This window comes from Triturus cristatus, chromosome 5_2 (assembly GCF_964204655.1).
Source record: "Triturus cristatus chromosome 5_2, aTriCri1.1, whole genome shotgun sequence".
Taxonomy (NCBI): domain Eukaryota; kingdom Metazoa; phylum Chordata; class Amphibia; order Caudata; family Salamandridae; genus Triturus; species Triturus cristatus.
Genome location: NC_140588.1, coordinates 514,468,093 through 514,492,883, shown reverse-complemented (window position 1 = coordinate 514,492,883; position 24,791 = coordinate 514,468,093). Strand labels below are relative to the sequence as shown.

The 24,791-nt window shown below is 46.7% G+C and overlaps 1 protein-coding gene across 3 annotated transcripts in view; it reads left to right on the top strand.

Moving 5' to 3' along the window:
* The window catches only part of MLH1 (mutL homolog 1), a 388,689-nt gene extending 373,184 nt beyond the window's left edge, over positions 1-15,505 (top strand). For all 3 annotated transcript variants that reach the window (XM_085607539.1, XM_085607537.1, XM_085607538.1), the window contains one exon: positions 15,229-15,505. In XM_085607539.1, coding sequence (XP_085463665.1) covers positions 15,229-15,396 — 168 coding nt within the window. In that variant the 3' untranslated portion in view covers positions 15,397-15,505. The remainder of the gene's footprint in view (positions 1-15,228) is intronic.
* The last annotated feature ends 9,286 nt before the right edge of the window (positions 15,506-24,791 follow it).

The following is a 24,791-nucleotide window of genomic DNA, read 5'->3' as shown; positions in this document are numbered from 1 at the left end:
AAACACCTACATACACTAGGGTACACTATGGGTTGGGGTACCCATGTGAATGGCATGACCTCCACTGTAATACATAATAGGGCAGGGGGATTAAAACTACCTCTAAGTCAGAGGTGCAGAAACATGCTACTTTAACTAGTAGTCACATTTGCAGAGTGGCAGAGAAAGGGTGCCCTCTTCTAAAATGATATAAAAAATAGCCCCGCCCCCTCCCTGCACCACTCTGCAAATGCTCCCCCTGGCACGTTCTAATTTGGGTAATTAAGTCCCCTTGAATACTGAGGGTCCCTGTGGGCCATCTAGCCCACCAGGTACCTCCAGTAAGTGCCACACAGCTGGATTGCAGAGACGTGGTCTGAGGCCACGCCCCTTTTTACACCACTCAGCAAATGCTCCTCTTGGCGCACTGCTGGTGGGGCGATGAGGTCCTCTTTTGCCCCGAGGACCTCAGGACACCAGAGGACCTGAGGACCTCCGGGCACAAGAGGACCTCATCCCCCAGCAGCAGTGCGCCAGGGGCAGCGTTTGCAGAGTGGTGTAAAAAGGTGGTGTGGCCTCGGAGCACTCTCAGCAGTCCAGCTGTGTGGGGCTTACTGGAGGTACCTGGTGGGCTGTTTGGCCCCCAGGGACCCACATGAGCAAAGGGGACTTCATCCCCCAACCAAGAGCGCACCAGGAGGCGTGTTTGCAGAGTGGTGGAGAAAGCGGGCATGGCCCGTGTCCACCTCTCAGCAATCCCACTGTGTGGGGCTTACTAGAGGTAAGAGGTAGGCTAGTTGGCCCGTAAGGACCCCCAGCAGTGAAGGAGACTTCAATCCCCATCGAGGCGTGCGCCAGGAAGCACGTTTGCAGAGTGGTGGACAAAGGGGGCGTGGCCTGTAAGGAGACCTTAGCAATCCTGCTGTGTGGTACTTACTGGAGGTATTAGGAGTGGTAGTTGGCCCCCAAGGATGTCCTTGGGGGCCAAGTACCCCTCTTGTTACCTCCTGTAAGTTCCACACAGTAGGATTGCTAAGATGTCTTAGGAGACCATGCTCCACTTTCTCCACCACTCTGCAAACGCGCCTCCTGGCAGACTACGGGATGGGGGATGAAGTCCACTTTACCTCCTGAGGGACTTTGGGGGCCAAGAAGCCCTCTTGGTACCTCCTGTACAGCGTAATTCTTGAACGTTGGTCGGAGGCCCTTTCTCTACCACTCTGCAAATGTGACTACTAGTTAAAGTAGCATGTTTCTGCACCTCTGACTTAGAGGTAGTTTTAATCCCCCTGCCCTATTATGTATTACAGTGGAGGTCATGCCATTCACATGCGTACCCCAACCCATAGTGTACCCTAGTGTATGTAGGTGTTTTCACTGTATTCTAAGTGTCTTTTAGCATAGCACTGGCCTTAGGCCTGGTTAGTCAGTCAGTTACCACCAGTACTCGTCAGCAAAACGTTGGGGGCACAGGATGACTTTGCAACAAGGCCTCTTTCTGCATATCTTTTGCTTCTTTCTGCACCTTTCTTTGTCTTTCTGGACTTCTGTTGCCTCTTTCTGCATTCTCTTGATTCTTTCTGCGCCTTTCTTCCTCTTTCTGCACATGTCCTACCTCTGTGGGCATAGTTAGAAATTAACATTTAAAAAACCTTAGAAATTCACTGAAAAAAACATAGGTTTCAAGACGTTATAGTTAGAAATTAGCATTTAAAAAACCTTTGAAATTCACTGAAGAAACCATAGGTTCCAGGGACATTATAGATAGTTGGACATTTCACTCCTACAAAACCAGTGAAATTCGTCCGTTATAGTTAGTTCAGCTAACTATAACTCGCGCCCCCACAATGCACTGCTGATGACGTCACATATAAATAAATAAATATTACATCATTCATGACATGATCAGTGACATCACTGATGACATCATTCAGGTGATAATTAAATGCACATCCTCACAACCTAATATAACCTTAAATACACCTACTCTAAAATACAGACTACCATTTTCAAAACTATACACACACCAATACTAGTTACTACATACCCACTCACTGATTCCTAGGTCTATACACACATCCACTTATTCACCTATACAGTCACTCATACATGCAGTCACTCATCAATACAGCACTATCATATGCACTTGTACACCTATAGAGACACTCTCGTACCGCCATTCACCCATAGTTACTCACACACCTAGTCAGTCATGCAAAGAATCAATCACACTACCATTTACTCACCTATACAGTTATACACACACCACCTCACTTATTCATACATATACTAACACATACTTACTCTCTTATACAACCACTGATACAAGCACATATTCATCCATACAGCCATTCTCACAATCACCCACTCTCACATATAGTCATTTATATACTCCAACACTCACATATACTGCCTTTCACATATGTAGATGCTCACATAAACCACTGAGACATCCATCCATTCACTCACCAACACAGCCATACACACTCACCCACCCATACAGCCCCTCACAGACGCACTCTTGAACCCATACACCCAGTGAATCACCCACTCACACAGGGAGTCATACACCCCCCCCCCCCCCCCCCCACCCACCCACACAGACACTCAGGCACCCATTCAGATACTTGGACAATCATTCAATAACCCATATAGACACTCATGTAGCTACTCACCACCCCATGGAGCCGCTTACACACCAACTGACAGACTGATACAGACATCTACACAGTTTTGTCACTAACCCATGCATTCACTAAGACACGTTTAATCACTCACTTATACAGTCAGTTACGCACCTACTAGATCATCCATTCAGACACTCATACACGCACTCATTCTTTAATACACCTTGGCATATATGTAAAACATATTTAAACTTTACAGAAACACAGTCACTGGATTATGCCATCAGTGATGTCACTGACTAGCACAACTGGGTGGTCGGTGGTCCTGGGTTGGGAAGGTCAGGGATGTAGAGTCCAAGACTTGAGTGTCTTGCCATGTATCCTGTCAAGCAGTCATTCCGGTGGGGGGGGTGGGTGTAGGGGGGGTGGTCGGGGGGAGGGTTGTAGCATGGGGTAGTTGTTTGAATCTTGTTTGGTTGCTCCAATTACACAGGGGTACCTCCTGCATGGGGACTCCGCATTCTGCGAGTATATGGTATGCCTATGGGTGGACGCCGGGTGGCGGGCTTCTAAGGATTATCCTGCAAGGTTGCTGGGGGGGCAACGCTTTACACCATATATTGCGGACTCATAAATGGGACGTTTATGTGATGGGAGTTGTATATTGACATGCCCAGGCAAGGAATAGTTGTTGATTGTACTGCTTTTTGAGTGTTTAAATGCAAATAAAAATATTTACCCCAAAAAAAAATCAGTGATGTCACTGACCATGTCATGAATAATGTAATATGTGACGTCATCAGCAGTGCATTGCGGGCCGCAAGTTATAGTTAGCTGAACTAACTATAACGGCCGAATTTCTATGGTTTTGTCCGAGTAAAATTTCCATTTAACTATAATGTCCCTGAAACCTATGTTTTTTTTTCAGTGGGGAAAAAAATATATATATATATAATGTCCCACAGGAATCTCCCAATAATGGAACCAGTGTTTACAGCATTCGCTTGTTGACCATTCCCCTATTGTCAGTTGTGCTGCTCTAACACAGTTATAGATATGGAGAAAACCCACACAGACCCCCTTTTCCTCTTAGTGCAAGTAGTATTTCCCCAGCTAGTCTCTGAGCTTTAGCATGCCGTAAAGATGTAAACAAATATATTTCTAGGTCATCTATTGAGGATTTGGCTATATACAAAGGCCGTGTCTGGAAGACATATAGCCGTCAGCATAGGGATGAGTACATCATCTGCAAATAATATTGTATGATCCCCCCCACACACACACCTCCTGCAACACACACACCAAACTGTACACCCTGAATATTAGGGTCCTGATGTATTTCCATCACCAATGGTTCTGTAACCATTACATAAAGCAGAGGGGACAGGAGGCACTCTTGTCTAGTGCCTTTTTGCATCTATAGAGTATCAGAAAGCGACCCATCGGCTAGTACTAAAGCCTTAGGTATTTGATTTACAGGAAAAATCATACGTATGAAAGTATCCCCAAAACCAAACGTTTGTTATATTGCTTTCCTAAATTGCTTGCACACTCCTCGTTGAAGGTTTGTTTTGCGTCATGTGCAGGTAGATCACCTTCTATAGCTTTACATTTGGTCTTTTTGACAAAGTGGCCTACTCGGCATATAGTATTAAAAGTGTACTTGCCTTCTGATTACAAAACCTGATGGGTCCTCATGGATCATCTGGGGTAGAAGAGGGTCAGTAGCAGTGCTAGAATTTTCATATAGATCTTAATACGTACAGTGTGATTGGTCTATAGGACGAACCCTCCGAGTGATCATTGCCTTGCCTGGAGATCACCACTATATTAGCTTCTTCCATCAGGAGGGTAGCCCTGTAGGTAGTGTGAACTGAGTTGGATGTATCTTTCAGAATTGGTCCAAGTTTATATGCCTATAGTTTATAGAATTCTACTCCAAAACAATCTGGCCCCGGTGTTTTGTTTCACTTAAGGTTTTTTATTGCATTCTTGATTTCTAGCTCATAGTTGGGAGCTTCCAGATCCTGAAGCTAGGATGCTGTTATGCTAGGGAGATGAAGAATCTGCAGGTGGTGTTGTATATTCTGAGGTATGATTTCCTCTTGAATGCGGAATTGGCTTTAGTAGTGTTTGAATAGATTAGCTTTCCTTCTTGGGTCATACGTAATATTGCTATGTGGGGTTCGTCTTTGTTTTTTTCTGGCTTTAAGTTTGTTTGCTAATATTTGATGTGCCTTGCTGCCCACATTATAAATCCTACGTTTAAGCAATAGCAACATCCTTCCTGCCTTGTTCATCTGGAGGGTATGTAGTTGAACTCTTATATTAGCGAGTATTTTGAGATCTGCGTTAGGACCAGATTTTTTTTATGCTTAACCTCTGCTTGTTTTAGGTTATTTTTCAGTTTATCTTGCACTAGCGATTTTCCTTGCTTGGCCTTACTGATCATCTTTCATCTACGAACTGCTTTAACGCCATCCCAGTAAGTACCCAGTGATGTGTCTGTCATTTGTTTAGTGTTCATGCAGTCATCTATTGCTTATACTATTTCTTCTCTGCTACAAAGTCTTGAAATAGGTATTTCCCAAGTCTCCAGCATATTTCTCTCCATTGTTGGAGCTCCGGGTGTTTCGTTAACCAATTGTGGGCATGGTCTGAGACCGATATGTATCCAATCTTTGTATCCGTCACTGAGGACATTGCTGTGCTTGAGATAGAATTATGTTGATTCTTAAATAGGATCTGGGTGATTTAGTAAAATATGTAATTCTTATCTTGTGATGCATTGCCTCCTTGCATCGACTAGCCCCAATTCTTTAATGGGTCCTATGGGTCTTTCGTCATTTCTCAAGTAGCGGCCAAGTGGCCTGTTAATCTATCTAGATTGGACTGTATTGAAGTCCACTGAGTATTGGCAGTCCCTCTTTAAATCCCTTAAGTCTTCTGAGGGTCTTTTCCAGAAATCTATCCTAGGCGTGGTTTGGTGCGTATAGTGACGCAATTGAAATAATTTCTCCTTTCAAGGTTTCTTGTATCTTTGCATAACTCCCTTCTTTATCTATGAGGGGGTCTGTGATCATCATGGTAAAGTGTGTTGCTAATAATCTGGTGGTGCTGCTGGTTTTGTTGCATGCATTGGAATGGCTTGGCACGTGTCATATTTAGAAAGGAAATAGTATGATTTGCCCAGCATCAGTTGAGTTTCTTGAAGCATCATAACTTCTGCTTTGTGATACGAGGAAAGTGTGGATTTTCTTTATTTTGGACTGGGGATTAAGCCACTTGACATTCAATGAAAGGACCTTGAATTTGCCAGGTTTGAGTCAAGTGGTGTTAAAAGGTATAAGCAACCAAGTATTCCCCTCTCCTCACCAACCTCCCAAATGTCTTCATGACGTTTAAAATACATATTTGCAATTCTTCCTATAATGTGGGAGGTAGTGAAAGAATGTAGAGTCCCCAACACAGGTTTTAACAATGTAGTAAACAATACCTATGCTGAAAATGCAGACATATGTGGTGTATTACTTCCTCCCGGCCGAGAGATATACAAGCACATATCTCACCGGGCTCGAAAGTAGTCGATGACTAAATTGGATTGGTGATAAGTATACTATGCGGACATTGGACTTTTATGTGAGGTCTTGGCCTGTATGCTGTACTAACAAATGTACCCTGAAAGACAAAATAGGATTGTCACTGCAACTACTGTTGCCCATGTTGTGACCTTACCTATATGTAAAAGATAGGCTATGTGTATCATGAATGATTGCCTAACTTTGTAAAAATGAAAATAAAGGTTTGAAAACAAAAACAATGTAGTAAACAAAACAATTATCCAGAAAAGAAACATCAGGCCTCAATGGGTTGATTACCGCTGGTCCCAGTAGTATAAGTAAAGTTCAGTGTTCCACATGTGAGGCGAGACATCGTTATCAAGTTCTTTTCTTGTGTAGGATGTAGTCCTGATGCATCTTACCAGGGCTTATTGGATGTCAGACATTGGGCTGTTACAGAATTTCAAATAATGTTACATTTTCCATCAATGTCTTCTTAGTTGGTCTCTAGTGAGTCCGAGTGATTGGTGAGGAGAAGGTCCCTTGGCTCCGTTTACTGTATCTGTCTCCTGTATGCACTTTGAGTTTGGAGAGTTTGGATCAGGCGTATCCTGTGAAATATGTTTGCAGCACTTTCCCATGCAGCCACTAAAGTCATACAATATGGGGGCACCAGATCCTTTTATGATCAGGGTTTGTCGTCCAAGCTATCTTTCATGAATATTAAGCCACCCATTGGTATTGTTAAATATTTTCAATATAACAGTTACAAGCAGAACACCTGGTCCATAGTTCCTATGCCATCCCTGAAACCAGCCTGCAGGGGAGTTAGCACAATTGTGTGGGACAGCCACTCACTCAACCTATTCAAAAGTATCCGACTAAACAGCTTTTGTGAACTGTCCGTGAGGCTGATCGGTCTTTAGTTTGAGGGCAGGGATAATCTCAGCCCCTGCCTAGGTGGGAGGACTAGGTTCACCACTCATTATAGCACTAAAAAACTGCGGGGGGAAAAAGTAACTCCATACATCTCTATAAGATTTTAAAAGGTCACCAGGCTCCTCCTCCAACCCAGGGCCTTTATTTGGTATAGTTCAGTCTAAAGCTTTAGAGATCTCAAGGCCGGAAATACTGTAGGCTGCGTCGCCGACTCAGTGGAATGCTCAGCCATAGGTCATGGGAGGAGTTAATACATATCACCCCCGCAGGCTGAACATTAAGGGCAGCTGGAGACAATACCTGATCAACATCTCCCAAATATAACTGGGAGAAATGCTCATCCCATGCAGCATCAGGGATGTAACTCTCCAGTGGAGCAAGAATGCCTGAGTCCTTATTGGTGATAATACGCCAAAAGGAACGATAATCCTTGCATTGGATGGCACTCAACATTGAGTCCCATTTAGAGTGTTCCTAATTCCTTTTCACATTAATAATTGAATCTTTATAAGTGACCGGGCCATCCAAATGGCGGCTCTAGATTTAATGAATTGGTAAAGGGCACGCCTAGCCAATCGGCAGGATTTGGTTGACCAGTGGGCCTCTTGCTTTACCTTGGGAGTGGAGTTGGATTCACTAATAATGTGTTCCTTAGTGAGGCAAACATATGGTTGTGGATTTTTCTCAGTCATAGAAATAAGGCTTTGTCGTCCGAAGTCCTAATTTCTGAAACTACAGCATCCAAGCCGACAGACACAACCTCGAACACTTTTCTCAAAGGTACTTCTGATGTTGCAAGAGAGCTCCACTTAAGCCTATTCTGGTTTTTGATTGGGACCAACCTTCTGTCAAGTGGCTCATACAGAGTATTCAAGAGGGTGTTACTCAGAGTAACATCATCCCAAAGGCGGTGAACAGTCAAAATATCGATGTCCATTTATTTTGAGTTTTAAATATCGTAGGGACAGAATATCGACCAAGAATATCGACCACCAGAATATCGAACTTAAGGTAAGAAATATCGATGTTGCAAATATCGATGTTAGTAATATCGATAGTAAAATTATCGATGTCAATATCGATATTTATATTAGTTATGTATTTTAGTATGAATTTTATATGTATGTGTTCTATATTTTTTGTTAAGTATTGTACTGTTTTTTAAATATGTATCATTTTTTTTTTTAAATTAGTAATGTTTTTTAAAGTACATTATGCGTTTTAGTACCATAGCGGGTTGTGGGTTAATAGGGGAATAGGGTGGGAAATAATTTAATTAGGGTAAATTATATAATTTTTAGGAATTATTAATTATTTTTAATTACATTTTGTGTTTTACTTCTGTAGCGGGTTGGGAGTTTACAGGGGAATAGGGTGGGAAGTAATTTAATTTTAATTAAGTAATTATTATTTTTTAATTATTGGTATTAATACATTTATTGTCAATTATGCATTGGTAATTTAATATTATTAATTGATACATATATTTGTATTTATGATTGGAGTGGGTTGTGGGTTTATAGGGGAATAGGGTGGGAAGAAATTATTTGTAATTAATAAAAAAAATTGGGTATTGATAATTACATTTTTGGGTAATTAATTAGGTATTCATTTTTATTAAATATTATTTCTCGGTATTTATACTTATTTTTTAATGATTAATTGGTTATTAATGTTTACATGATATTTATTGGTATTGATAATTACTTTCTTTGTTAATTAATAATTGGTTATTAACTTATTAAATATTATTTATTGGTATTGATAGTTAATTTACTGTGAATTAATTGCAAATTAATGTTCATTAATTGATTAATTGTGTGAAATTTTATGTGGAGTGTATTGATTGGGGAATAGGGTGGGAAGTATTTAATCATATTAAAGCAAATAATAATTTTGATGTATTTGTAGTTTTTATTTTATTAAGTTATTAATAAATCATTATTTAATTACAATATTTATTTGATTTATAAGTGTTATTTTTAACACCTACGCTATACAACGCTTTCCCTACTGTTGCCCTCTTTGGAGTGGGAATAGTAATTTGTACCCCTATGCTATACAACGCTTTCCCTACTGTTGCCCTTTCTGGAGTGGGAATAGTAATTTTTACCCCTACGCTATCCAATGCTTTCTCTACTGTTGCACTCTCTGGAGTGGGAATAGTAATTTTAACCTCTACGCTTTCTCTACTGTTTTTTTGCAGAGTTTTATATAGCGGGAACTTGACCCGAATCCAATCAGGTATCAGAGCGCTTTACATAGCACCAGTTACGTTACATGAGGACACACATTCCTTCTTTCTTAGGCACGGGGAGATTAAGTGATTTGCCCAGAATCACAGGTTGTTCAGCGTCATTACCGAGACTCGAACCCAGTTCACCAGGTCCGAGGTTGAGCGCCCGGGCCGTTAGGCCAACTCCTCTCCCCTACTGGTGCACTCTGGAGTGGGAATAGTAATTTTTATATCACACTAAGGGGTACGAATAATGGAGAAAAATAAAGCATCAGACATCACTGACTCCAAATGAATGTATCTCACAAAAAGTGATGAAATGCTTATGTCCTAAGAGGGAGACGTGTGTATGAGGAAGGGAGGCCAAGAAAATAATTCTTTTAAAGACGAGAACCCTCACTCACCCGAGGGTGACATGCTTCATCATTGGGTCCCCTCTTGCACACTGTAACCGCAAGGTATACAGTGTGAGCTACAACTCTCAAAAAAGGGACAAGAGAGGAGCGTGAGGTGTTTTAATGGGGATATCCAAAGTGACAGGGGGAGTAAGGGGCAGAGTGTGAAAAGAAACAGTGTGTAGGTAAGTAAAACTAGCTACAGGGTAACAAAATCAATTTTAATAGTAGTTCCCATCAGCTAGGATTAAAATGAGGTGATCTAGGATTAACAAAATATCCTAGTAATTGGTGGTCGACATGTTTCTGCCAGATGACTTAATTGTTCGCGGCATTCATCAGGACCTCTCAATATATCACTCTGCTCGTATAATCAAAATTAATGAGTTACAGACCATACTCGTTGGTAGGTAATAAATGACAAAAGGACCAGCTGCAGTCCGGTACAATGTCTCTAGGGGTAATATTAATTTACCTCTACCTTGCGACGAATGGTGCTAAAGAGCACAGATTGCTGTTCACGATGTCCGCAATTCACCACACAATGTGCCACGCTTCTCCCTGGCAGTCGGGGTTGGGGCGGCAGAAAGCGTACTCTGGCTAGCACTTGGCGCCCTGGAGACCTGCAGACCCGGGGCATGATGGGCTGCCACGGCTCGGTTTTTAGCCAAATTTCAGCTTGTTTTCGGCCGGTTTTGGCTTATACTCAAATTCTCCGCGTCTCCTGTAGCTCCCGCGGCCCCTCCTCCTTGCGTCCTCCTTGCGTCTGAAAACCGAGTGATGGGAACTACTATTAAAATTGATTTTGTTACCCTGTAGCTAGTTTTACTTACCTACACACTGTTTCTTTTCACACTCTGCCCCTTACTCCCCCTGTCACTTTGGATATCCCCATTAAAACACCTCACGCTCCTCTCTTGTCCCTTTTTTGAGAGTTGTAGCTCACACTGTATACCTTGCGGTTACAGTGTGCAAGAGGGGACCCAATGATGAAGCATGTCACCCTCGGGTGAGTGAGGGTTCTCGTCTTTAAAAGAATTATTTTCTTGGCCTCCCTTCCTCATACACACATGTCTCCCTCTTAGGACATAAGCATTTCATCACTTTTTGTGAGATACAATAGTAATTTTTACCCATACGCTATCCAGCGCTTTCCCTACTGTTGCACTCTCTGGAGTGGGAATAGTAATTTTTACTACCTACGCTATCCAACGCTTTCCCTACTGTTGCACTAAGTGGAGTAAGTAATTATATAAATTTATATGTATGCGTTTAATTTATTTTAACATTATATGTATTAGTTATTATTTTTAAATATGTTTTAATATTTTTAACTATATTTCTTTTAATTATATGTATTATTTACTTAATTTTACATTATTATTAAAGCATTTAAAAAACCGATTTTTTTAACCGATATTTTTGTACTTCCCAATATGTAGATTGGACTTCGATATTTTTGTGTTGATATTTTTGTAGGTCGATTTTCTGTCCGTCGATATTTTGTCAGACATTCCCCCAAGGCATTATGATCACTATCCTGCCTGGAGACTACTGCCCCGTCTTCCAAGGATTGCCAAAACTTAATATCATATAAACAATAAGGCTAGTACACTGTGGGCAATGATTTGTTTGATACTCATCTTGGTCGGATTTGGTTCTCCCATTACATGCCTGGAGAGCATTGCTTTATGTAAAAGCATTTAGCTGAAGCACATCAGCAGACCACCTCTTGATCAGGGGAAGTGTGAGACCAGGAACTTCCCACTCTTGATCACCAATAGGATTCTCTTGGAGGACTGACAGTGGCTCACATTTACAATTAAAATCGCCTGCCATTATTTTAAAAGTATCTGCTGGCAGGTCAGTCAATAAGGGTACTGTAGGAAAGTGCACCTTTTTTGACATTGTCACTCCCACTTTGTGGCTGGTATTTGATGTGATTTTTATTGGAAGTGCACTGGGTCCCTACTAACCAGGTCCCCAGTGCCAGATCTCATTCCCATAACTGTGCAAATGTACCGCAATTGTCAATACTTTTGACACACCCTCTAAGTTGTACCCCTAGGTAGGGCATGGAGGCCAAAGAGGGTCCTTAAGGGCTGCAGCACGAATTGTGACACTCTAAAGGACCCCTCACCAAACACATACAGACTGCCACTGCAGGCTGTGTGTCTTGGTTCAGACAAAAGGGAAAACACGACATGACAGACAACCCTCTGTGCCATGCCCACTGACACTGCATGGAGTACAGGTAAGTCACACCTATTGCAGACCCTACAGGCCTAAGGCAGGGTTCACTATACTACATGTGAGGGCATAACTGCATGAACAGATATGCCCCTGTGCTGGTCAACCCTATTGCTGCCAGTACAAGTGAACAGGGAAGCCATTTTTGAGTACATGTGCTGGACACTGGTGAAAACAAGTTCCCCAGCTACATGATTGTGTCACTGAATATAGGGATGTTTGGTATCAAACATCTCTTATTACTGAACATACACTGAGGCCAATATTGGATTAATCAATATATGCACACAGAGGGCACCTTTTAGGTGCCCCCCGAAATACTACCAGACTCTGGTGTGTTGACTGATGCCAGTGTTGGATTGATTAATACATGCACACAGAGGGTACCTTATAGGTGCCCCCGGAAATCGTACCAGACTCTGATGTGTTGAATGACTGGTTCTTGCCAGCCTGCCGCCCGAGATGAGTTTCTGACCCTCAAGGGCGAGGGCCTTTGATCTCAGGAGGTCAGAAACAAAGCCTGCTTGGGAAGAGGTTGTTCACACACCCTCCCACAGGATGGCCTGCTGATTAGCATTCCAAGGCAGGTAAGCTTCAAAGAAGGCACCACCTTTGAAATGCAAATCTGGCTACCCTCACAGGAGAGGAAGCCAACCCCCTTTGTACAGAGCCATTTGGCACCTGGACAGGCAGGAAAATTAGCTAGTCAGATAGGCATGCCCACCCCCAGGCTACTTCCACCCCTAAGATGGCCAAACCTGATGTGGGTATGAGTTTTGAAAAGTGGCCCTCTTTGTGTTGGCACACTTAGGAACTCTGGGACAGGGTTATGCCCACTTCTCACAGGAAGTGGTCATATAGGGGGCGTAGGGACCCCAGGGGTAGATATCCCATTGGCTACTACCCTACACTCACCTAAATTCAGTTTTTAGGGGATCCCCTGGCACCAGAAAATCAGAACCCACCAACCTGAATGAAGAAGACGGGACGTGAAGAGTGGTAAAGAGCAAGAACTAAAGACCCAACAACTGAATCGGCGCCAGCCCTGCCTGCTAACTTTGACAGTTGTGCCAAAAGATGACTTGTACTGCAGCTGCTGTGTCTCCAAAGCCTGGGAAACCTTCCAGCACAACACCCAGGAACCAATAACTCCTAAGAAGCAGTGGACCTGCTTTCCGTCATCTAGCAGGATCCCAAAAAGACCAGAGAGGACTTAAAGGCCACGGAAACCTGACGCCTAAGGACACCACTGCACCCGTCACTCCAAGACCAAGCTGAAATGGGCCAATGGTGCAAGCTAGCTCCCCCAGCCCTCCAGAGACCGAGTACACTTTGGTTTCCCCTCTCATGGGCTCTGACATCGCCTGCAGCCTCTGCATGTGACGTTGGGGAGCCCATTTAACATGAACTGGTCTGGTGTATGTATTATATATATATATATTTTATAAATTGGTGTGTATCTCCTTATTGAGTCATGTGCATATTTTATTGACTATTGCGTGTATTTGCAGATGTCTTTCACTCCTCTCTGATAAGTCTAAGGCTGCTTGACCACACTACCCCCTAGAAGAGCATCTTGGGATCGCTAGAGCAAGCCCCTGTCCGCTTATAAGTGAACCACTGGACTCTTTCACAATATATATTATTTTGATATATTATATAAAGAGCCAGCATCCTACATGTACCAATCAAATCAGTTAACTATAACTCAACACCATTGTCCCTATGCCTGCAGTTACATATTATAAAAGTAGTATACCCTAAGTGATGGGAAGGAAAGGGAAACACACTGTAAGTCAGCACTACCCAATGCAATCTCCTTAGATGTACAGCAGAGAGTGGTTTTGAACCAAACTGACAACCCTCCCGAAGGTCTGCCCCTCCCTGAGGTGGAAGCATCCAGGGAAAAATTAACAAACCCTGCTCGGTGCGGTTGGGCGCGACTGACCAAGTGTCCTGGGACAGGCAGATATCAAACGAATCTATGAAATGGCCCCAATTAGGGCACTCCTGTTTAGACACTAAACCAGCAACATTCCAGAAGACTATCTTTGTTTTTGAGGGCAAATGTGAGGCAGAGTCACCCAAATTGTGAGACTCCGATGTTATATGGGATGCAAAACAAGTCCTAACATGACTATGAAGGGAGGTTTACTCTTCAGAAGAAGTAGGGTCAGAACATGAGGGGATATTGGGGTTAGTGGGGGATGCCCTCGCCTTGGTGAGGAGTAGATTAGAAGGCACAAGCCCAGTAGCCGGAATATGACTATTGCAAATTAGCTGAGCTGGGCGCCAGTCTAAACCATACAAGTCACATAGGGTAAAAAAAATCTATTGGTGGTCGAGGCCGAAAACCCACCACCAGCTTCAACCCCGAGGGGCAGGGACCTAGATCCCACCCTTATCATGGGTGCCAAGTCCTTGTAAAAAAACAAAAAAAAAAACAGGGGGCGGGGTGAGGGTGACGGGTTCAAAATTATTGTCTCTCACCAAACGGGCCCAAGCCCCACTTTTGACCAACAGCTGGGCCAGACCAGGGCACCTACATTTAATAACCACACAGTCCCCTCTTATATTTTTGGGAGATGGACCCACCCGCCTTACCGGGGAGGTTCAATCGGGACTGAGGATGAGGGGATGGTGGGGGGGGGGGGGGGTTTAGAGCCTGGGATCTGCGTGATAGTCACTAGTCGAGGTGCCCTGACCAATACCCCCAATCCAAATGATTTTTTGTTTGCCCATTATTCTTCCCTGATGTGCAGTGCCCACAAATACATTTTAAATAACAAAATAAACGTGCTACGCTCACCAGAACCAGCGACCACCAAGAAATTGTGCAGCCAGGACACTCAGGTCAACAAAAGTAGGGTCAGCAGTGCTGCAGATAAAAGAAAGGAAGTAATGCGGCCAGGAAATCGCCGTAAGCCACACCCATGCTACGGAAAGCTGATGCACTTAAGAGCACTACTGGGAGACTCTGGGCCCGCCTCGGGCATTTTGCAGGTTGGGGGATGAAATCCTACCCCAGCAGGAGGAAGCAAGGTAGCCAGTAATGTGGGCAGGGAACCGCCGTAAATCGGTTTTATTCTGTCATTTTTCATATGCATTACATTATCAGATACATCCTGCATTGCTTGTGGAGGTAACGCAGCTTCTATGGTGCTTTTATGATGAATAATATATGTACGACCAGTGATGACCGAATTTTATTGCAAGGTTTACCTACACTCCCTCTCTTTCAGGATGCAGAAGTTGGATCAAACTGGAATTCGTGGAAATGGAAGGTTGAACATGTTCTGTATAAAGCTTTTCGGACACATTTACTCCCTCCTAAGCACTTCACAGAAGATGGAAACATTTTACAGCTTGCAAACTTGTCTGATCTGTACAAAGTTTTTGAACGCTGTTGAAGTATCTCTTCAAGTCTAATCTCCTGTTGCTTATTTTACATGTGCTTATGTAAACATCCTTATGACAGTTGTATATGGTTCCTAATAAAATAAGTATGTTTTAATTTTACCAACTTTTGTATTTCCCTTTAGATTTATTCTGTACGTATTAACTTAAACATACAAGTGATGTGTGTGGATAAAGCTTATACACATAAGCGAAAGCAAACAGTCATTCAAAATCTTCCCATTCAAAGAAAGACACTTGTACATTTTGATTGTAGGTACAAAATTTATTTTATTCTGTATTGGAATGCAAATTTCTTAAAATTCATGATCGCAGACGCGTTTTGTCCTCATGCAGACTTCTTCAGGGCTTGTTGTAGTTTAGAATCCCTTGATATGGCGTGTTTTTTTTTTAAAAGGATTCAATCAGATCAAAATTGCTGAATAAGTCAATATAATATGACCCTTTCAGTTCAATGAGTCAGAGTGTTATCTCAAGAAAAGACCCGATTGACAAGTGTGGTCCTTCAACAATCTATAGTATGGGAAATGTATCTCCCATGCGGCTTTGAGGTCATCAGGTTCCAAAAAAAGAATTGATGATTGAATCCTTTGCTTACGCTTTTGTGTATAAGGTTTATCCACACACATCACTTGTATCTTCACTTATTTGAGGGCTGGGCCAACTTCTGTTTAATTGGGTAAAGTGATTTGTATGTCACTTTTTTGGGGCATATGGAGGTCATGTCCCAGGCCCTTTGCACCAATCCCATGACAGTAAATATAGCCTAAATAAGGTACTTTGACTGGTGCAGGACTTCTTGCCTTGTCTTCTTTCTGTGTGCTGAGTTTTATTAACTTAAACATAGATATGTTTGTGTGTATATATATATATATATATATTATCTACTGGCGGTCGCCAGTAGATAGTTATAGTTAGGACCGTGTTTCCATAGGAAATCCGCAACATTCTATTTTGATTAACTTTGGCGCCAATTGACGAATCCTTGCGAAATTTTCAAAATAGGTGGGGCGCTCCGCTCAGCTCCTACCCTGAAAGTCTCGGGGGGATTCGTCAAGCGGGGGCTGAGAAAAAGGGGGGGTCCCAAAACACGTTTTCCCCATGCATTTTTCCATAGGACCTTTAGTCCAAGCTACAGCCCGAACGGCTGAACAGAATTGCTAGAAATTTGGCAGAGAGGTAGTCCTCAGGTCAGGGATGTGCCTTTTGCAGGTCTGGTGTAAATCTGTTCAGTATTTCCTGAGAAAATAGCATTTAAATCAATATATATATCTATAAGCGCGCTCCGAGCGCGTACGGTAAGCTTACCGTACGCGCACACTGCCGTGCGCGAGCTTAATTCTGATTGGTGGTTACATGACTGTAAACATTCGAATCGGTCGAAATCAGGAAGTGTCGGCCGCCATTTTGTGTGTCTCACACTGATAAACAAAGGTGGAGAACGTGAAAAGGGGGCAACAAAGAGAGTTGCAGACTCCCTAGCGTTTGTCAGGGGGTCCAAGAAGGTCTCAAAAGTATGAAAAATACATTTTAAATTTTTTTTAAAAAATCGCGGGGTGCGCGTACGGTAAGCTTACCATACGCGCACGGCAGAAAAAAAACAATTAAAAAAATAGAAGTAAAAATCAAATTTAAGTGTTTAGATATTAGGGGGCTCTAAAAAGAGCCGTTGTGTTTATGAAGTGTTTTTTTTGTGGTACCTACAAGTAAGTACCGATGCAGAGTCTAAAGTTCAAGAGGAAGACTCTGTTGCCTTCATCAGTGAAATGTACACCGTCTCCTCTATAAATGCCTTGCATGTTGTAACGCAAGTTGTTGTGGTATATAGAACCCATACCATAGTCTCTGAGGAAAGCATAAATAGATTTGTTGACGTGCTTTCTTGCTTTGTCAATCTGTGGACAAAATTGGTTGGACCAGTTCCACTTTTGCCTTTGGCATATATTAGAATATACAAAGGCAGATTGAGGAAAAAGCGACATTAATTGCACAAAGGTGTCCTTAACAAGCATTTCCAGACCTACCCCAGTTAAAGTGCCTAGGTCATTTCCACCACAGTGCACACTAATAAGGTTAGGCTGTTGGAGGTGTAGAAAAGATTTCACCAAAGGCATTAATTGGTGCCACTTTAACCCTCTCTGACCAATCCATTTAATGTCTACATTTGGCAAAGCAAGGTCTCTCACCATACCTCTTTTTTCTGCATACTTTTCACTCCAGAAGACATAGCTGTGACCTACAATCCACACTGTGAACATCTTTCAAGGAGATCTGGATGCACTCAGGAGGTGTCTTTCAGTAGAATGGCAATATGAAATGAAAGACAGTTGTAAAATGGAGGCATACATATTTTTTTTAATAAAAAGAACTCATTGGCTGATTCAAACCATTTTACAGTTAAAACTAGGCTGTATGTGTACATTTTTAGAAGCATGTTTTGTATTGGTACAGAAAATTGTGTTCCCACAGAAGATTAATTTGGATTTGCTGTTAGGTTTCACAGGTGAAGCACTCTTGCTCTTTGGAATAGAAACATTGTGTGCTGAACTTCTGACCTCTCTGCTCACACCAGTGTTCCATGAGCTGTTGCTATGGTAGCAGGCAGAAGTCAAGTTGGGGGAAGGGTTCATTTGGAAAAGGGTTGAAGTTTTCAACCAATAGAAATGTGTGATTTCATTTGAAAAAATGTGGGAAGCACTGAGATTTGGAATTAACATGTATATGTGTGAAGATGGCGACCGGGACGGCAGCGTAGACTCCCGGTTTCGTGAACCTCCGCATCCCGCACGGATATCCTGCACGAGATCCTTAGCCTGCGCTATGCGATCGTGTTTGTGAATGAGAGTGGCAACCGAACGTGTGACTCCGAGGTTTCTGGCTGCGGTACCGCCGGAGAAATGTGCATTTGAACTTTGCGGCCCGTGCAGCCCTGGAGCCGGGACCTCGAGTGGACGCCTTGGCCGGGTGGCAGTTCAACAACAGCGGCCTGTGGTGACTGGGTGGAGTCGGTCCACCGGGGCGGTGCTAACCTCGGCCTGCATTTCGCCGTGGTCGCTCCCACTGCTAAGCGTAACGGACTGAGGGCATGCCCGGGGGTGCAATTCTCAGATTCTCCGGTGTTTGCCCCTGCCTTTGACTGTGAGCTGCCCGGACGCCGCCCGTGGCTCGCCCTGATCCTTGCGGGCTGCTCCCGGATTTTCGCGGGAGCTGGTCCGTGGTGGGGACGACTGTTGCCCGTGACCACGCAACGGATAAATCTTTGCCTGCCCCCGGAACCCTGTCTCCAGCGACGTGGACCTCGAGGCGCTTGTCCCTGGGTCCCGGCCCCAATACGGGTCGGGCCTCCCCGGCGGCCATCTTGTTGCGATGCAGCCTACCATCCTGTCCACTGGGTCGCAGCAGGATTGGGAGTGTGTGACTTTTGGGAGTGTGGCGGAGCGATCGCAGAGAGCTGTGCTGGGGTACGGCGACCTCCTAGAGGCCCTTGGTGCCCTTCATTTCTCCTTGGCTCGGGGCGTCGGGGTCTTGGGGAGTAAGCTCGATGGTGTGGCATCAGCGTTGGGACAGTGGCGGCCTGCCTGTCCACAGGTACACAGGGATTTCCCACACTGCACACAGGAGGACAATGTCGCGGCCACCCCTGCGATTAGTGCACAGCTGGACACTCCGGACAGTATGCTACCGTGTGATCGGCTAGCTGAGGGTTTGATCTGTTCCGGAGGTATTGGACCTGAGTGGAAGGTGGTGGCCTCGTCCCGTGCACGGCCTCCGGCGACCCAGGGACAATTTCAGCAACAGTTGTCTGCTTTGGCTGATTCCGCCTTCCTGGACCTTGTGTGCAGAGCAGATCCTGGGGCAGCACCGGGAAAGACGTCCCTCCATGATGCGGACTGTGTTGGTATTCAGAGACTTCCACCCCACCTGTGTGCGTCGCTTCCCGGTCGTTTTTGGACACTCCTTTACCCTGGAACATCGGACATGGCGCTGGGTCGAGGGGTAGGCATGGGCAGAATTGCAAAGAGTGGTCAAGGATAAGGCTGATCCTTCGGGGGTGGTCATCTAGTAGACGGGCTGACTCAGGGGTTGCGTACTCTCATGACATAGCTATTAGCATATTAGGTGCATAATGCTCCCCTTCCCTTTTTGATATGGTCGATTTTGTGCTGCTTACTGTTTGTTGTGGGGAGACCTCACCGTGCGGGAGGGAGAAGCCGGGGGTATGTTTTGAAGGCCCTCCTCCAGTTTATTATACTTTCTCTACCCCCCCGTCTGGTGGGGTTCTTTTCTTACTTCTTTTTCCCTGTTTCTTCTATATTTCGGGTCTAGTTCCAGGGCGACAGGCACACTGCTGGGGGGGGGGGCCGTACTCATTTGCAGAGGTGCAGGGTGGGGGGTTGGGGGAGGGGATTCTTTAGTCTCTCATCTCTTTTTCCTTGGCCTCCTTTTTCTTCTTCGCTTCTTCTTGTTTTTTCTTTTCTGGGATCAGCGTGGTACACCTCCTTTGTTGTGAATCGTTGCCTTTTCATGTGTGCCACAGTTTCCGGGGTGTTCTTGGGCGTTATGGCGGGGGCCTGCAGGCGCAACTGTTTATGATATTCTTCCCCATCCTGAATTTCCTGTGTTTGCGCCATTGATCCAATAGATTGCTGTTTATTGCTTACGTCCATTATTCTGCCTGCCTCCTATCGCTGTCGGGAAATTGTTTGGCACCTGATCCTACTGTCTTGTTCCATTATAAAATGAAAAACCTTTTTTCTCCTGGTGTCCTACCTGCGCTGCTCAATGGCCGGACTATATTAGCATGAACATTCTGCTCTCCGAGGTGCCGCCTGTGTTCACATTTGATCCTTATTGCTCTGATTGCTTAGCGGCCGGCCCCGGGGGGTTGTAGGCCCATACTTGTTATTGCTTGAAATGTCAATAAAGGTTTTTCAAAAAAAAAAAAAAAAAAAAATGTATGTGTGAAAAAAGAGAGGGAAACATTGCCATTTACTGGTTCTGGTGAGAGGAGAGAGGTGTACAGCTCTGAGATTCTGACTCTGATAATCTGCTGTGTTCTCCTCTCTCTGCTTTTCTCATTTCCGTTGTACTCCCTCAAGGACCTTGTAGGGTGATTTTTTTTTTTAATGCGCACGGTAAAAAAAAAAAATTAAAAAGAAAGTTGTGGAGGAGGAGCCTAGCGCGCAACCAAGATGGCCGCGTAGGTGCGAGGCTCCCGAGGACCTCCGCGACCTCCTGAATTAATCCTGGCGATATCCTGTCCTTGTTGAGGGGACTGTGTTTGGGAACCCGAGCGGAGGCGCCACCCGTTTTTTGGGCTCGAATCGGACCCCGAACACCGCTGGGAGCGTCGATCGAAGGTTGCGGCCTTCTCCTCGCCGGCCCCCCGGATTGGAGTGGTGGGGCGATCCGGGGACAAAGTGAACAACAGCGGCGAGCGGGGCTGGGCGACTCGCGTGCCCCGCACTTTCACTTTCGCTTTTGCGCCCTCCTTGCTTCTAGCGGGGTCGGGCTGCGGAGCGGGGTGCGGTGGTGCGGTCTTGTCCAAGTGCCCGGCTGACCCGCCGGCTGTGGGTCGCCCTGCGGATCGGTGGTCGCCCCCGCCCCCCCCCGGAGCCCGTGAATTGGTATAGCGGCCTGTTTGGAGATCTTGGCACGACGGTGGAAGGGCCAGCATGTCCACCAAACAAGATGGCGACCGGGCGAAGATGAAGACAACCCGCCGTGGCACGGCGCACCAGGCCAATAGTATGGATCGCTACACGCTCCAAAAGGGTTCTCCGGAGACATCGCGGTCACCCCCGGTGGGCCCGACGGAGGCATCTGCCCATCCAGTGGATCTGACCCTCCGGGACGTCATGGGCGCCATCGCAGAGATGAAGGCCTCAGTGGACCAGCGTTTCGATACCTTGGCGCAAAAAATTGACTCGGTCCTGGTGGATGTGGGCCTTGTGAGGGCAGACTTGTCAAAAACAAACGACCGAGTCGACTCCCTGGCCCACACCACAACGAGCCTCACGACGGACGTGGTGGCCCTCCAGAAGGAGGTGCGCCGGCTTGGCCAGGTGAGCGCCCTGATGGACCGGCGACTGGAGGATTCCGAGGGTCGGGCCCGGAGGAATAATGTCCGTATTATTGGTGTGCCGGAGGGCCGAGAGGCGGAGGCGGCGGATCTCTTCGTGGAAGAATTGATCCTGACCCATCTCCAGCCCCGGGGGCTGAGTAAGCTTTTTGCGGTGGAGCGTGCCCACCGGGTCCCCGGGGGCCGCCCTAAGACCGGTGCCCCGCCGCTGCCTCTTATTGCCCGGATTTTTAATTTTCGGGACAGAGATGCCATCCTCCAGACCTCCAGGCAACAGGGACCAGTCAGGCTGGACAACATGGATGTACACTTCTACCCAGACTTTACTCCGGCGGTCCAGAAGCAGCGACAGAGCTTTCTTGGTATTAAACGTCGCCTAAGGGACCTAAACCTCAAGTACTCAATGCTCTTTCCGGCTAAGCTGAGGGTGGAGGTGGATGGCCGTACGCACTTCTTCGACCGGCCCGAGGCGGCTGGGGACTGGTTAGACACTTTGCCTGGAGATCGGGGCGGGGGGGGCACGGCTGGCGGGGAGGGCCCGCCGGATCAGAATTGAGGGGTGACTGTATAGGCCTTGCTCGGGATGTTATTCCTTTACCACATATTGCTTTCGTATGTTCCCCTCCCATGGAGGTCGGGTGGGGTCTGCTGGGGGCTTCCCTCCTCCTCTGGGGGACTAGTTAGTACTTAGCTATGGGGCGACAGGCACACTGCACTTTGGGGGGGCTGTCTGGGCTCATGCAGGGGTGCAGGGAGGGGGGAGTTCTGTTGGGACCGGGGGGTGGGGGGGGTGTGTTTGTTAGCACCGCAGGGCAAACCCGCAACTGTCTTGTTCTTCTTAAGATGCTCGGTGGGGGACGACCGATTGTTTCGACGTATGATGGGGGGTAGGGATTTGACTGTGTTGTCATGGAATGTTAACGGCCTGGGGGATAGGATTAAGCGTGGTGTGGTCCTGCAGTATTTAAAACGCATTTCACCGGATGTTGTCTTCCTGCAGGAGACGCACCTTATAGGTAACACCTTTCATGCAATGAATCGGCGGGGATATCGTTTGGCGGCCCACTCCGGCTTCACTTCGGGCTCGCGGGGGGTGGGTATTATGGTCAAGAACTCGCTCCCGTTTGAGATTGACGAGGTGCGCCATGATGAGAGGGGACGCTACACTGTTCTGGTGGGACGCATGGAGGGTAGAGTGTTTATCTTCATATCAGTCTATGTCCCGCCTGGGTTACAAGCCACTACATTTGCGGATCTAGGGCGCCTCCTTCTGGACCTTCCGAGTGGCCTGTTGGTGGTTGGAGGGGACTTTAATGCGGTTGCCTCTGGGTCTATGGATCGCCATCCCCCTAGGGACCTCCCCCGGGCGCAGGCGTGGCTGCCCGGCCTTTTAGACACGCTGGGCCTGGTAGATTGCTGGCGCCTGAAGCATCCTGTATTGCAACAGTACACTTTCCACTCGGGGGCCCATGGTAGCCTCTCGTGGCTTGATTACATCCTTGTCCCGGCGGCCCATGCAGGGAGGGTGGGGGAGGTGCGCCATTTGGCACGGGGTATCTCAGACCACTCCCCATTGTTGTTGCATTTCGATGTCTTCCCGAGGGGGGATGGCAGGGTGGCCCCGATTAATGCATGGTATTTGCGCGACCCCACCATTCGTGCCGACCTGATCAAATCCTTACAGCGCTATTTCGATGAGAATGTGGGGTCGGTCCCGTCTGCCATCTCCCTGTGGGAGGCTTTCAAGGTGGTTCTTAGAGGGGAGGCCCTCTCCTTTATTTCCAATGCCCGGCGGCGCGAGCAGGAGGAGGTGACCCGGGTCGAGGCCGAGATTGCAGAACTGGAGGGTGACCTGGGGAGCGGGGTAACAGACGCCAAGTTGCATGTGTTGCATTTAAAGCAGGCGGCCTATCGGGCCCTCGTCACGGAGGCGGCCAGGGGCCTCAGTAGAGAGCAGCAGGGGCGATTGTATGATGTGGGTGACAAGGCTGGCAAATTGATTGCGTGGTTGGATAAGAGGGAGAGAGCGAGCCGCGTGGTGCCTTTGATTGAGAGCGTGGATGGCGTGTGTGTCACCGAGCCGGAAGCCATTGTCTCCTGCTTCGCGGATTACTTCCGCGAAGTTTACTCCCCGGTTTCTCCCTGCTCGGAGGAAGATTCCCATGCCTTGCTTCGGGACATCGCACTGCCCTCCCTTACGGTGGAGGATAGGGACTCGCTGGACGCCCCTCCCACCTCGGACGAAATTGCCTCGGCTATTCGCTCGGTTGCATCCGGCAAGGCCATGGGCCCCAATGGTATTCCCATTGAGCTATACAAGCTACGCCCGGATGTGTTGGCGCCCCACCTGCGCGCGATGTTCCTTGCGGCCCACTCGCAGGGCTCCCTCCCGCTGGACCAGCGTCTGGCTACAATTGTGGTGATCCACAAGGAGGGGAAGCCCCGTGAACGAGTCACATCCTATAGGCCGATTTCGCTTTTGAACGCGGAGCCCAAAATCCTTGCCAAGGTGTTGGCCAACCGGTTGGTTGGAGTGGTGGGCGATTTGGTCCACCAAGACCAATCGGGCTTTATACCACACCGCAACACGGCGCTCAATCTGCGGCGCTTACACGGGGTGCTCGCGCGTGTCCCATTTTTGCGGGAGCCGGCCATCTTGGCGTCCTTGGACGCCACCATGGCGTTTGATACGCTTGAATGGCCATATATTTGGGCGATGCTGGCGAAGTTTGGGTTCGGCCCGGGTTTCGTCAGCTGGGTTAAATTGCTATATTCGGGCCCGTTGGCGCAGGTGGTGGTGAATGGGCGAGTATCGGCCCCATTCGCGCTGGGGCGGGGCACGCGACAGGGTTGTCCCCTGTCGCCTCTTCTGTTCGCCCTGGCCCTGGAGCCCCTGGCGGAGTGGCTGCGGTGGCACCCTTCTATCCGTGGCCTCCGCTGGACCCCCGAGCATGAGGACCGCGTGTCCCTCTATGCTGACGATATCCTTTTGTATCTCGCCTCCCCGCGCAAATCATTGATCGTCCTGGTTGATGTTTTGCGCTCCTTCGGTCGTAACTCAGGCCTGGTCATCAACTGGGCGAAATCCTGTGTCTATGTGCTTTCCGGGGAGGCTCCGGTCCTGCCACGGGACTGTCCGATCCAGATTGCCTCCCAGGGTTTCCGGTACCTGGGTATATATATTACTCTTGACCCGGAGGCCCGCTATGAGCGGAACTTGCTGCCCCCCCTCCAGCGTTTGAGGGAGGACGTGGTGCGCTGGCGGCGTCTGCCGCTCTCGCCGCTCGGCCGAGCGGCCTTATTTAA